Source organism: Zootoca vivipara, chromosome 8 (assembly GCF_965207765.1).
Source record: "Zootoca vivipara chromosome 8, rZooViv2.hap1.1, whole genome shotgun sequence".
Lineage (NCBI taxonomy): Eukaryota > Metazoa > Chordata > Lepidosauria > Squamata > Lacertidae > Zootoca > Zootoca vivipara.
In genome coordinates, this window is record NC_142591.1 from 22,267,104 (window position 1) to 22,282,287 (window position 15,184).

The 15,184-nt window shown below is 42.4% G+C and overlaps 1 protein-coding gene across 1 annotated transcript; it reads left to right on the forward strand.

Moving 5' to 3' along the window:
* Window positions 1–1,110: 1,110 nt before the first annotated feature.
* LOC118089833 (serpin B10-like) lies at window positions 1,111–14,089 on the forward strand. The gene is made up of 8 exons (XM_035124828.3): window positions 1,111–1,242; window positions 4,513–4,686; window positions 5,516–5,563; window positions 7,081–7,218; window positions 9,192–9,309; window positions 10,811–10,953; window positions 12,099–12,266; window positions 13,196–14,089. The coding sequence occupies exons 2-8, from the start codon at window positions 4,522–4,524 to the stop codon at window positions 13,598–13,600; spliced, it is 1,185 nt and encodes a 394-aa protein (XP_034980719.1). The 5' UTR covers window positions 1,111–1,242; window positions 4,513–4,521; the 3' UTR covers window positions 13,601–14,089.
* Window positions 14,090–15,184: the final 1,095 nt, after the last annotated feature.

Below are 15,184 nucleotides of genomic sequence, written 5' to 3' on the forward strand. Positions count from 1 at the left end.
TTGGTTGAACCCTTGCCTAACTCCATATGTGTTACAAACCAAGTGAAGTTGAGCCTGGTTCTCCTTTTCACGCAAGATTCAGAAACGCCAGACCAATTTGCGATATAAACCACCACAGTACACAGAAGTGCCAACTTGCGCCAAAGATCGAGGGGGCTGGGTGATGTCACCCACATGGCGTGCAACATGCAATGTCACATGATGTTTCGGGAGAAGCCAGGAGCTGAATGCAGAGGCCGAGGGTTCTTCCTCTCTCATGCTATGCAGCCTTCCACAGCAGGAGGTGGAGCCAGTCACTGAAGTCACGCTCAACTCAGCTTCCTCTGGCCCGACAGTAGGGAACATTGGGGGGCAGCCCCCCAAATTATTGGGGGGGGAATGCACCAGCAAGGAAATAGCATGCAAGGTTTGAATAGCAGGGCACCATTTTCCATGCAGCAAATAAGAGTTCTATGAGATTCCAAAGCTTGCTATCCTATTCCGACATTTGATCCAAGTGAACAATCCTATCTACAAGACACTGGTGTAAAGCAAGTCAGTATAAATTAAGCCGAAGTAAATTTACAGTGGATCCAAACTCTGTTCAGTAGTGCGGGGGGTGGGGGTGGGGTACTGCTGGCTGAGCAGGCCTAAGGCTGGCAGAGGGAAAACAAGTCCTTAAAATAGTGTTATACCACCTTTTTTGCCAGCTTAATTTACACTGACCTGAATGGGCTTAGGATCAAGCCTAACCACACCCTCTCTGGTCCCACCCCAGAATGCCCCTTTCCCAAGCCTTATGCCAGTTTAAGATTTGCTTTGTTCCATCTGAGCTGGGATGGAGGAGATATGCTGATGTCTCTTTCTGACTGGTTTAGCCTGACTGTGCCAGGAACCTCCCAGGTCAACTTGGAGATTCACTAGATTCCAACCCTCTCATCCCAGCAGATCTTGCTATAGGATTGATCCCTAAATGTGTTATCTGAAGAAATTTTTCCTCTTTCAGACTAACGCAGAACTGCTCTTACAACAAACAAAAATAGTTTAGTAATAGCTCTGATAATATAACGTAGCTGACATTGTCTTTCAGCTTTGCAACAGACAATGCTGCTAGTTGATGGAGACAGAGAGGGTGGGCAAGATGTTGAAATGGAGGATATAAAAGAGGAGAAGTAAAGGTTGCTCTGTATTATTGCTACAGAACTGTGTCTTCACAAACACCGCAACCTGTCAGAGGAATCGCCGAAAGTGTAGCAGCTGCAGGTACTGTGACATCTTAAGCTTGTCTAACTTGTTTTGCCGCAAACCTTAAACTTGGGTGAAAAGGGGAAAAAATGCTATTTATAATGTGAAAAAAGCAACGTTGCAAGTGTCAGATATTCCTTGTGCTTATAATGGAAGAGCAGGATTTAATTTGGTTATTAAAAGTGCACGAACAATTGGCAACAGTCCCTGCATTCGTCAAGTAGATAATGCTAGGCAAGCATATAGGGTGACCGGGATGCCTTGGGCATAATAAGTAGAAAAGTGAAACTTCAAATTAACAAAGATAGAGATGATAGATGATAGATGATAGATAGATAGATAGATAGATAGATAGATAGATAGATAGATAGATAGATAGATAGATAGATAGATATAGTGCTTTTTTTCTGGGGGGGATGCAGGGGGACGCATACTGCTAAACATTTGTGAATCTAAGTTTGGCCTTATTGAGGGGCAGTGTTTCAAAATGAGAATACCCCTAAACATTTTTTTTTGGGGGGGAAGCACTGGATGCAGAGGGGGGAGCAAGGACAGAGCTTCTGAATCTCTGTAAGTATTGTTTGCCATGCAGAAGTGATGAAAGATGTTATCTAGCATAGGATCAGCTACTGGTCTAGGGTGATGGTGCTCACCTGGGCTCCTGGCAGCATCATCATTGGTGGGGAGCCAGGTGTACACTGCCACCCCTCTCCATCTGCCACTCCTGATCTAGCGAGGCTGTCAGGACAGGATAGTGAGGCAGAAGTGTAAGCACAAGTCTAATAAGCACAGTTCTGGCTCACCACATTTTGAAGTAAGTAAAGTAATGTGCATTACCATCTGAAAAGAAGGGACCCATCAGAAAATTAAGAGCAGGGTCTACAATGTTCCAGCTGCTTCTCAAATGTGTCTTCCACTTAACCTCTACAGACATATCTACAGCTTAAAACTGATTTCCATCTACCAAAGGGTTATCCTGAACCAGGAGTTCTGAGGGGAGCTTAGAGATCTCCCCGCAAAAACAAACTCCCATCACCTTTCGCAAACTACAATCCATACGGTTCTCAAATGGTTATATGTTGGTGGTGCAAAATACACCCCAAATGTACAGCAGTTCTGTCCTCCCTTGCAGCTGGTGACTCCAGAGCTTCGTTTAGCAAAATATACTTTTTTAAGATAAAAAAAAATCATAGGAAGCTGCTTTACAGTGAATCAAGTCGTTGGTCCACCTAGCTCTCTATTGTCAACACTGACCGGCAGCAGCTCTGTGATTTCAGACAGAGGCTACTCCAGCCTACCTGGAGATGCCAGGAATGGAACCTGGGACTTTCAAGGAAAGCAAATGTTCTGTCTCTGAATGACAGTTCTTCATATTCCAGGGAATCCTTAGAACCTAGGCGATTTGCCCTATACTACCTAGAAATTTAGCTGACTGCATTGGAATTTGATTCTAAGTAAGGGCTGACGGTCCCCACTGCAGTGAGGCGGTTGCCTCAGGTGGCAGGATCTGCAGGGCAGCACAATCCAACGTAGATCTTTATTTTCCCTTTGTTCCTGATGTAGATCTTCACTTACTTCTTCTTTCCCTGGCGGGGAGGGGGGGTGCCATTTTGTGGTTCGCATCAGGTGCAAAAATGTCTCAGGCTGACCCTAGCTGCAACTGCAAAGGAGAAAGTGTCTCTAACTTACCACATGGATCATCCACACCATGTAGGTTCTCTGTGCTACCACCAGAGGTTGCTGGTAATTGCTAACAAATAACATGGAAGTCTTGCCATATGGCTTCATGCACACAGCAGGGGGGAACTTCCAAGACACTTACAGTATTTTATTTTTGGTTGGTTTTCAAAGGTTGTGGTAACGCATATGGCTGCACTTTGCATCACCAAACAAAAGAAATATTTAAACTGCTTCAGAACCTCCATGATGAACTTAAAAAGATAAAAGTAAAGGGACCCCTGACCATTAGGTCCAGTTGTGACCGACTCTGGGGTTGCGGCGCTCATCTCGCATTATTGGCTGAGGGAGCCGGTGTACAGCTTCCGGGTCATGTGGCCAGCATGACAGCGAACCAGAGCAGCACACGGAAACGCCATTTACCTTCCCTTCTGATCGGTAACCCACAGCGCCACCTGTGTCCCTTGATGAACTTAATGCGCTGTAATTCTATGTATTACAGACCAGATACATTGCTTCACCTCTCTTAAGGTATACAGTGGTGCCTCGCTTAACAAACGCCCCGTAAGACAAAATTTTCGCTTAAAGAAAGGATTTTTCTAGCGGAGGTTGCCTCGCTAGACAAAATCATTTTACGGAAAATTCGTCTAGCGAATCGCGGTTTCCCATAGGAATGCATTGAAATTCAATTAATGCGTTCCTATGGGCAAATTTTTTCAAAATTTTTTTTCAATGCATTCCTATGGGATTCGCTAGACAAATTTTTCGTTATAAGAATAGACCCGTGGAACGAATTAAATTCATCTAGTGAGGCACCACTGTACTGCATTGCAATTCATTAATTTTATTTATGCTTCTCAGATTTATACAGTTCACTAATTTTACAATCATTTTAACATTTCAAAACTTGACTTCCTTTCCCTTCTTTCTGCGGTTCCTTAAATTTATTTTTAATATCTTCTGCATATCCAAATTAACTTAATTTGCTCATTTATTCATCTACTTTAAATATATACTCGTTATGAAACTGCAGGTTATTGCAATAATCCTGCCAGTCTTATCTGTTTACAATTCATCTGTGCATCCCCAATAAACCATTTCCATTCTTTTATAAAACATTTGTTGTCTTGATTTCTTATTCTTCCAGTACGTTTTTGCCTATTCCATGCGTTTTTGTATCCATTCTTCCTTTGTTGGGAAAGTACTTGCAATTTATTAAGAACATACAAATTGCAGGCACAGCACATAATAGTTCATTGGAGCTGCAAACTTAAAAAAATTGTTTGGGAGAAAATCCCACTAAACACAGCTGGCCTTTCTTCCTTGTTAACATACAGAGAATTGGGCCCTAAGGCAGTAACACTGCCAAGTTATGTGTGGTAACAATCTAGAGTTCAATGGGGTTTACAGAACATTAGGACGAGGTGACATATACAGAGCGCATGGATTGACTGGGAATGTATGGGGTAGGGTTATTTTTTTTCTGGTTGCATGAATGCTTTAGCATCTAACGTTGGGACAAACTAATGAAAGTGCTATTTTTGTGGGAAGGAAAAGAAACGCTTCTTTTTTCAGAGCAATGATTTGTCCTGTCTATTGCATTTTTCACAGGTTGCAGTAATGGACTCCCTCTCAGTAGCCAACGGCAGCTTTCTTCTAGATCTTTACAAAAAGCTGATCCAAACATCTGAAGGCAATATTTTCTTTTCTCCTTGGAGCATCACATCTGTTCTAGCCATGGTCCACATGGGAGCAAGAGGTAGAACTGCCAGCCAGATGGCAGAGGTAGGCTCTTGAATTTGTCCTGCCACCACCGCACATTTCAACCTTGCACATAGTTTGGAGATATAATACAGTGGTACCTTGGTTCTCAAACATAATCCATTCTAGGAGTCAGTTTGATTCCCGAAACCATTCAAAAACCAAGACACGGCTTCCGATTGGCTGCAGGAGCTTCCTGCACTCAAGCGGAAGCTGTGGAAGCTGCGTCGGACATTCGGCTCCCAAAAAACGCTCAAAAACTGGAACACTTACTTCCTGGTTTGCAGCATTCGGGAGCCGATTTGTTCAACAACTACCGGTAAGCCATTCAGGAACCAAGGTACCACTGTACAATAAATGCTGTTGTTACATACGGCATCTGTTAAAGTGCTTTATTTCAATGTTGTGTCCCCGGATGTTATTGGACTACAACTACCATCTTCCTTAACCATTGATTAAGTTTTTTGGGGGTTGATGAGTTTTGTATAGGCCAGCAAAATCTGGGGACCCAAGATTGAAGAACACTGATCTGAAGAACATTGTTGTGTACGCGAACAGGAGGAAGATGGGAAACCAGATAACCAACTGATACTAATAATGTCAACATGCATGTGCAAACAAATCCACAGAAGCTTAGCCATAAAAGAAAATGAAACTATAATTTGAAATTGTCAGAATAAAAACTATGATTTGAGAAAAACATTTCAGTGTTGACAGCAAGCTGGTCATAATCTTGAATGCCATGTAAATGTTTTATCAATCTAGGTTCAGTTGCTGAATTGCTAAGAAATTATTGTATGTATCTGCTTTATGTAATTATCTTAAAAATAAATCTTTACAACTCTGCTTACAGGTGCTTCGTTTCAATGCATCACCAGAGGAGTCTGAAAGGTCTTCACAGGTAATATCATTCTGTAACAGGTTTGGCAATCCTAAACACTCTGGAAGTAAGTGACGTTGACTTCCATGGGATTTACTGGTAAGGCAGCAATCCTATGAAATTTACAACCCCTCCAATATTTGTGTTTTTGTACACTTTGAAGAGCTGCGTTGCAAAATTTGGAGACGTGCCAGATTTTGAAGGATAGCTGTGTTAGCATATTGGTTGGAGAAGTGGTAGTTAGGTAGCTTTAATTTTTAATAAAATTAAATTTCTCCATCTTCTTCTTTGGCGATCACTTGTAACTGAGTAAGATTGTCTCAGTTACACAGTCTTAGCATAAGGTTACTAGATTTTTTTACAATGAATCCGGGGACACTTTTCAACTTCAGTCAAATTCAGTGGATTTTGTCAGGGGAGTGATCTGTAAATCCGGGGACTTTCCCTGGGAAACGCGAACGTCTGGTAACCTTATCTTAGCAGTGAGTCCGTAAGTGACTGTGGAGGCCAATTCTGGATCCACACATCCTTCCACAATAGGGACATAGGTTTCCGGGCGGGAGTTGATCACAGTGAGGGTTTGCCAAATGTGCCTTCCTCTTAGCACGCGTCTCCTTTTCATCCTGAGTTCGAGCATCTTCAAAGTCCATGACACCTTTGGTAAAGGCTGTTCTCCAACTGGAGTGCTCGCAGACCAGTTTTTCCCAATTGGCGGTGTTTATATTACATTTTTTAAAAGATTTGCCTTGAGTGAGTCTTTAAACCTCTTTTGTTGACCACAAGCATTACGCTTTCCATTTTTAAGTTTGGAATAGAGTAGTTGCTTTGGAAGACGATAATCAGGCATCCAAACAACATGACCAGTCCAAGTTGAACATAATATATAACATAACATAACATAAAAACATAGCATATAACATATAACATAACATATGTTAATTAGAACATAATATAAATTATTGCATTGAGAATGCTAAAGTTTAGTTATTTTCCAAAGGAGGATGGAAGAGAAAAGCTAAACTCTGGGCAGCAACTATTTTTGCATGATTGTCATTTTGAACAAGATATGGATGGTGAGGCAGACCCTAAAATGATGTCAAGCAAGGCTGGATTTGGCCTAGGAACCTCCAGTTGCTGATTCTTAGACTAAATTAATCACAAATGGCAATTCCCCCCTGGCAATTCCCCCCCCAACTAAACTGCTACAGTCATACCTTGGATCTCAAACACCTTGGCTCCTGAACAAATCCGTTTCTGAACGATCAAAACCCAGAAGTGAGTGTTCCAGTTTCCGAAAGTTGTTTTGGAAGCTGAACATCCGACAGGGCTTCTGCGGCTTCCGATTGGCTGCAGGAGCTTCCTACAGCCAATCAGAAGCCGTGCTTTGGTTTCCAAACATTTTGGAAGTAAAACAGACTTCCAGAACGGATTCCGTTCGACTCCAAGGTACGACAATTTGGAATTGTTATCTACCTATGCAGTACCATTGAGTCTAATGCAACTGAGATTTTTATATGCAATGGTGTCTCCCTGTAAAGGAACCAGGACTCAGTAAAGATGAAACCACCAACAGTCAATTCCAGGAACTGATTTCTAAAATCAACCAACCCAAGAACACCTACCTGCTGAAAACTGCCAATAGAGTATATGGAGAAAAGACTTTCGATTTTAACAGCGTGAGTATTTTATACTAAGACACCATGTTTCATTTGAAATATATAAAAATATAGTTCTCATCACAAAGATTACTTCCACATGGTATAATTAGAAAATATGGTGCTAAGAAAAACAAAGTGTTGTATGTGGTATATGATGCAATAATACTGAGCTAGAGGGTGATCGTTATTAAATTTAACATACATTTTATTTTCTGGTACTTATTTCTAGATCTGTTTTTCACAGTAATAAAATTTCACGATGCCAAATGAAACATTTGCTTTTATTCAACATGTTTGTATCCTGCCTTTCTTACAAGGATCTCATGGATTTATTCGTTTTTTGTGTTTTCAACCATTCTGTAAAGTGGGTTGGGCTTTCCAAAGACAATGAGTAGCAGCCACAAATGAGTCAGGATTCTAACCTGGGTTTCCACTGCCTAAGTCTAAAGTCGCTGTCCTATACACCAGAGTTCTCCGATCTTATTAGGGCCTGTGGTAATCAGAGGACCATGGGGGGCCAGTTGCAAAATGGCTGCTGAGGGCGTGTAGTGAGTGGGCAGAGGAACAAGCAATAGTGTGATTGGTGCGCATTCACTCTGCCTCCTCTCCCCCTCCCCTCCTGCAGCAAGGCACGTAGATGAAGGAACATGCAATGTCAACATTTTGACATGAAAGCTGGCCACTGCCACACCTCAACCCAAGAAGTGGAGTGGGTGGAGAGCCATCTGCCAGCCCAACTGAGGATGCCAACCATGAGATGCCTGGCTAATAATTTTTCTCTGCCTTGGAAATCTAGTGGGGGGATATCCTGCTCGGTGGTGAATCCATATGTGGATTAAAAAATGTTGCACACCACCCCAATCTCTGAGCGGTGCGAGATTCTGGAGATTCCAGGCACTTGCCCAGGGGTTGTGTTTCCTTTGGAAATGAGGCATTGCAGAGACTGTGGAAGGCCCTCTCACCAGATGTCAAAGAGAACAACAACTACCAGACTTTTAGACAGCATCTGAAGGCAGTCCTGTTTAGGGAAGCTTTTAATGTTTAATGTTGTTGTTGTTTAGTCGTTTAGTTGTGTCCGACTCTTCGTGACCCCATGGACCATAGAATGTTTAATAGATTATTGTATTTTAATATCCTTCTGGAAGCCGCCCAGAGTGGCTGGGGAAACCGGGTATAAATAATATATTATTATTATTATTATTATTATTTGGTGTCTTTATGATACAGTGGTACCTCGACTTACGAACGACTTGACAACCGAATTTTTCGACTTACGAATGGGGGTAATGGCATCCGACATCCGAAAGAAAACCATGGCGGTTTTAGATAGGGATTTTTCGACTTACGAATTTTTAGATAGGGTTGCTTCGACTTATGAATTTTTCCGTTTCCAATGCATTCCTATGGGAAATCGCATTTCCAATGGCGTTTTTCGACTTACGAATTTTTCGACCTACGAAGGTGCCTTCGGAACCAATTGTGTTCATAAACCGAGGTACCACTGTATGGGTTATTTGCACATATTGCAACCTGAGCCTAAAATTGAGGGGCTCACAGCATCAACACCCCCAAAGGGTCATGTTTCTCTCATAGCTGCTACCTTAGATACTTTGGTTTCTCTTCAGACTGTATAAAACTTCTGCCTTAAATTCAAACAGAAATCAAACTTGTCTCTTGTCTCTCCACCTTCTCTCAGCTTGCTGGTTTATATCTGGCCCACATCACTGCAGACGCTCAGCCCTCATCTTTGTCTTTTTCTACCAGCCAGTTGAGGGACAGGGGTGGGCATCCATTTGATGCCTCACCCAAATCCACTTCCTTTGTTCCCCAATGGCCCATCACCCAAACTATCACCTCAATAGGAAGCTGTCTTCTATTTTGATACTTGCTGGATCCAGGGGTTAGAAGGGTTTCTGCATACAACCTACTTCCCCCTGCACAAAAAAAGAGAAACTCATAACAATTTGTATTTTTGCCCCTATAATTTTCAGGAATACCTTCAGCTCACTAAGAAGTATTATCATGCAGAACTACAACCGGTTGATTTTTTGAATGCTGCAGAACAAGTCAGAGAACAGATCAACGTTTGGGTTGAAAAACAAACTAACAGTAAGCTTATTTATTCGGCCACTGCAGACTGTAATTCTACTCTACTGAAAGCTCAGTTCCAGACCTGTCCTTGAGTCTTAATGTCCTTAGAACCACTTAGGCGGTCAAGGGAATAAACCCTAAGCTACAAGAAAAGCAGAGAAGAAAGTTTTAAAGTTAATTAAAGATTTACAAAATCCACTGTATCTCCAGGCTTGAAAACTGGATTCTGATTTCTATAGAGGGATACAATGGCCCAGTTCTGGTACCCTGAAAATGCTTCATCACCTCTAGCCAGCATGTTCAATGGTCAGGGATGACATGTGTTTTAATCTTAAACATCTGGAGGATATCCTTGTTGAGCATTATGAGAAAGGGCTACAGCGAATCTTGGGTTTGTCCCAGAGCTGTCTTAAGCATATGCGGCCCCAGTGTGCAAAGATCCACCCGGTGCCCCCACCCCCAGGTTACCTAGTCCCAGGCACACAGGAGGGCAGAGCTGGCCAGCCGCCTCAGTGTCTCACTGGCTCGGCTGCCCCCAAACTCATAGCACAGAGCAGCAGAAGAGCCCACCGCGGTGCTCCAACCAACAGGCAAGCTCTTTCCCGGACTCAACTCTTGGGCCCTGGACTCTTGACCTGGCGCCCCTGAGAGCCCGGCATCCGGGTGCCCCACACCCCTAGCGCCTATGGGTAAGACGGCCCTGGTTTGTCCACCCTATCTCCTCTGATGCACCTGTGAGATCAGAAGCTTCCACTTCCAATTGGGATTAACCATGGTTTAGTGAACCATGGTTAATCTTAACTATAGTCAGCTGAAACAAGTCAGCTTCAAAAAGTGTAGTTTACGTTTCAACTAAAGATCTCTGATTGTCTGAGTTTAGTTGATATAGCAAGTTGCAGTAATCTAAAGTAAAAGCTTCTTAACCCCTCCTTGGAGGTACACCGGGGGCAAGGGAAGCGCATGAACCTGAGGTTTGCTAAGGCTAGTTCTACATCAAAATCGTCCCACTTGTACAGAAAACCATGTGCAATTCAAATGTAAATGTGAAGTGGTATTTGAGGAACCGAAAAAAAATTCTGTGTTTTGAAAAAAAAAAAGTGACTTTCTGGGCATAATGTGCAATCCCTAGCTGCTTAAATATTGAAATCCATTTGGTCTATCTAGTTTCTCCCTGTAATGGCTTAATAACTGGATCCCATCGTGCTAGTTGCTGCCCCTTTATAGCACCAAGTAATATTCATGCAGGTGAATCAGCCAGCTAGAGCCTGGGTCTGGGAAAAGCAAGGTTTTTAATGACAGAAATTCACTTTTCCTTTTCACCTGAAGCACCCCACAAGCCATGGGAAAGCAGTCATGAGATTTATAGCAGAACTGGGAAAGAGTTCAGATGAGCGAGTTCCAGGCTTGAGAGGAGAATTATCTGACTCAGAACAACACCATTTATTTCAGAGCCATATCCTATTAGTATAGCAACACTGGGATGCCAATACATTAACAACACCCTTCTGTTTTCCAAAAGACAAAATCAAGAATCTCTTGCCTAAAGATTCAGTTGGTGCTCAGACAGCACTGGTCATAGTAAATGCCATTTACTTCAAAGGAAAGTGGGATCAAAGATTTGAGAAAGCAAATACTACTGAGAAGCCTTTCAGACTGAGTAAGGTACGCATGTGTTAATAAAATAAAAAGTGTGTTTTTCCATGACATGTTCTGCTGGTATCAATTCTCTGTAAAATTATTCAGAGCTCTGTGCAAAAGGAAAACCACTAAATGTTTATATTAAGCAAGAGAATTGTGGGTTTGTTCTTGGTTTGAAAGTGTTGTTGTTAATTGAGTGTATCTCTTGAAAAGCTACAGTACAATCCTAAACATGTCTATCCAGATGTAAGTCCTACTGATTTCAATGGGGGCTTGCTCCCAGGTAAAGTGTGTTTCAGATTGTGGCTTTATTCTTATTAAACTTACAAAGTTGCTGCTATAATGAAATCTGCTTCAATCTGGCAGCCCGGGCATTGTGACTTATGCCTACCTTAATCGCTACTGATATGATGGTGGAACTTGGGGGGGGGGGGTAAACATGTGGTGATATAGCACTCTGAATTAAAGTGGCCAGGAGAAAAGCAAAATACAGTATAATGAAACAAGTAGGATTCAAACACAGAAAGACTGTACACCAACTGCTGCTCTCATTGCTATCCAAAGAATTACCAGCGTAGCAGAAAACCACTCAACCACACTCCCTCTGTACCTTTTGGACTAATCTAAAGCCACCTCAGATTGCCCAGGGCTGGATCTACACCGACCTGTTTAATGTTATTAGAACGATACCAGGTATATTATTCTAAAACGTCACAGAGCATACCGGTACTTGTAAATCAAAGCGTTTCTTACCTTTGCTGCTGGTTGTTCTGTAGCACCACCTGGTGTCCCATTTTTAATAACACATTGTGAACATCAAAAGTAGGGTGTCATGTGTTCAAATACGATAGGAAAAGCATTCCTTAACATTAAAAACCATGAGTGCAGATCTGCCCCAGGTTCAGCTATGAGTGCTTGCTTTTAGCTTTTCAGTGCTGCCCCCTGGTGGAAACAACACTATTCCCAACACTATTCCCCTTCTTCCCATTCTCATAACCCCCCACCCCACCCCAAAAGGAAAGTAACAGGGGGGGTGGGAAGTTGCCTGTGTTTGAGAGAGAAAGGCCCTTTATTTAGTTTTAATGCTTCAAGCTTCTTGGTCTCAGACAAATCTGAATGGCAGTTCATTTCAGTGGGGAAAAGGATGGCATGTATTTTTTTTATTACAGACCCAGTCAAAGCCTGTACAAATGATGTTTCTAAAGGGAACATTTCCAACCTTCTACATTGATATCCTGAGGGTTCGTATTCTTGAGCTCCCATATGAGAACAATGACGTCAGCATGTTCATCATGCTTCCAAAAGACATCGAAGATGAGTCTACTGGTCTGGAATTGGTAAAACACTTGCTTTCAATGACTGTTAGACATTTCATTCCATCCCTAAATAAATCAGGGATGGGGAAATCTGTGAGCCTCCAAAATGTTCCTGGACGACATTTGGACAGAGATGGGGGGGTGTAGTTCGCTAGCACACAGAGCAGGCATCCCCAAACTGTGGCACTCCAGATGTTTGGGCCTACAACTCCCATGATCCCTAGCTAAGAGGACCAGTGGTCAGGGATGATGGGAATTGTAGTCCAAAACATCTGGAGGGCTGAAGTTTGGGGATGCCTGACATAGAGTGAACTCACCCCTGATTTATATAAACAGAGATAGATGAACAAAACATTGTCTGATTCCCGCCCATACATTTAAAGCCCTGGAACTCGGACCTTTTGGCTCCCAAACGTCGCAAACCCAGAAGTGATTGTTCTGGTTTGCAAATGTTCTTTTGGAAGCCGAACATCCGACAGGGCTTCCGTGGCTTCTGATTGGCTGCAGGAGCGTCCCACAGCCAATCAGAAGCCACGCTACGGTTTGCGAACATTTTAGAAGTTGAACAGACTTCCGTTCGACTTCCAAGGTACAACTGCCAGCATAGAAGGGCTTGTTGCATTGCGAGCATAAGAATCACCTAATTTTAAAAGGAAAAAGAGAAAATAACATGCAGCAACCTTATGTATTTAGCAGCGACTGAGCGGGTTGCAGGTACAGTGGCCAGATTTGGGGGTGGAGTGGTGAAAGCACTATGGGCTCCTCAAACCTGGCAGTGCCTTTTCTCCTTGCATCACATTCCCTAGCAAAGTAAACAGCAGGCTTTGTTTTGAAAGCCCTCATAACTTTGTGGTGAGAAGAGTTACTGGTTGTAGGGTTTAGGAATGTGTGGTTTTTTAAAAGAGTCGCTTTTGTTTTTCTGTCTAACTTGCTTGATTATACAACCCCAGCTGGAAAAAGAACTAACATATGAGAGATTGTCGATATGGACGAGTCCGGAAATGATGCAGAAAAGGAAGGTGGAGCTTCACTTGCCAAGGATCAAACTGGAAGAGAGTTTCGACCTCAAGTCCACCCTAAGCAGTATGGGGATGAAGGATGCTTTCATTCCAGCCCAAGCTAACTTCTCAGGAATGTCAAAAAAAGGCGACTTGTTTTTGTCAGAAGTGTATCACAAGTCCTTTCTGGAGATCAATGAAGAGGGCACCGAGGCAGCAGCTGCCTCAGCAGCCACCGTTGTAATAAGGTCATCTCAGCAGCCCATAAAAATTGAAGCAAACCATCCTTTTATCTTCCTTATCTGGCACAAGGCAACAAAAACCACCCTCTTCTTTGGCAGATTCTCTGCTCCATAGAATGGGGTTGCCAATGTAATGAACCCACCAGTACCTCCCGTGGTAAACACACCCTCAAAAATAAAAAATGTGCAAGAGAACTTCCTGCACTTCCTGCTAAGTTAATGTTGACAGTGGTTTTGCCTCTCTTTCTCTCCTCTGCCAACAGTCATTTTGTGTTATGCCACACACCCCACGGCAGCCATTTTGTGACTGGCACCCACAGCAGTTTCTCAAAATTCCAAATGTCCTCATTGGTCCAAAAAGGTTGGCAATCTGAGTATAAATGCTTAGGAGCAGGCTGGAATGCCATAGGCCTCACATTTAGGTCTAATGCTGTTTTAGACATAACCTATATAAGCTTTTCTGCCTTCCTTCTGTCGCCCAAATCTGTCTCTGTACACGACAAGTGTGCAGCATCACATTCTTAATTCTTCTCTGAATGCCGGTCATCGTTGTCTGTAAGACATGCATTTTAAAGCAATAAATTTATTTTTGAAAATTACCGTACTTTTCCATGTATTGGACGAGCTTTTCTTCAGATAAAAAGAATCTCTCAAATTGGGGGTTGTCTTATACATGGTTTGTACTGAATGGGGACGTGGGATTGGTCGCTGGCGCGATTCGGAGCATTTCAGTGGCGATTTTGGCTGATGATGGGTTGCTGCGTCAAGGGCTGCTCTTAATTTGGTGCTGCCAAATTTGCAGGCGATTTGCGGTTGCTTTTGGCGGGCGGGCAGAAGATTCATGTCTTCTGTGACATGCACGATTGTCTTCGTTGGTCCGGTGGGTGGGCGTTTATCATTAAACCACCTCTCCCAAAACAGCTTAAAAACTGTGGGCAACTTCCCCCCCCCCCAAAAAAGCTCAACAATTCTGGGCAATCTCCCCCCATTTTCTAAATTTTGAGTCCCCCCCCCAAAGTCTTATACATGGGGATGTGTTATACACGGGAAAATGTGGTATGTTTCCACTATGCAAAACAATAGTATTTTAAAAGCTCTTATCCTCTCTCACTATGCCACATTACATGGAGTGCAGCCCACTTGCATTAAAATAACTGACAACACTCCTATTTATTTTTAATATATTTTCATCATCTCACCAGCTGGTTAGTACAAAGATAGAGCAATTAGATGAAACATGTTCCAAACTGGAGGATATATTCCGGACCAGTTGGGATAGCATGCTCCACATGGGAAATTCATGCAAAACCCAGAGGCTTCTGGGAGAAAGTCCTTTGACAAGTTCTAATTAGTCAATTAGCCTCTGGATTTTGCATGCATTTTTCTCCTTTCAATAAAGTACAGCAGAAAAATTGTCCAAATAATAAACAGTCAACTTGTTAAACCTCACAATAAATTCACAATGATCTGTCTGTGAGTTTCTAATACATCAGCAATTTTTGATATAACTGTAAAAACCACTATGAAAATCTATTATTCCAAAAATCAAACCTTCATCTGGTTGTAAATATTAAGATTATACCAGCAAGAATGAGTCTTTCTGTAAAAAATTATTTAAGTCTTACTGGCTAGTGATTTAAATTGTGATTTAAATTGATTTGATTTAAATCAAATCCACCCTGGTCTGACCTTTATTTAA

Coding starts and splice junctions, on each gene's coding strand:
- LOC118089833 (XM_035124828.3), top strand. CDS start 4,522: ATGGACTCCCTCTCAGTAGCCAACGGCAGCTTTCTTCTAGATCTTTAC. Junction 10,954..12,098: donor AGCCTTTCAGACTGAGTAAG/GTACGCATGTGT, acceptor TTTTTATTACAG/ACCCAGTCAAAGCCTGTACA. Junction 12,267..13,195: donor AGTCTACTGGTCTGGAATTG/GTAAAACACTTG, acceptor ATACAACCCCAG/CTGGAAAAAGAACTAACATA.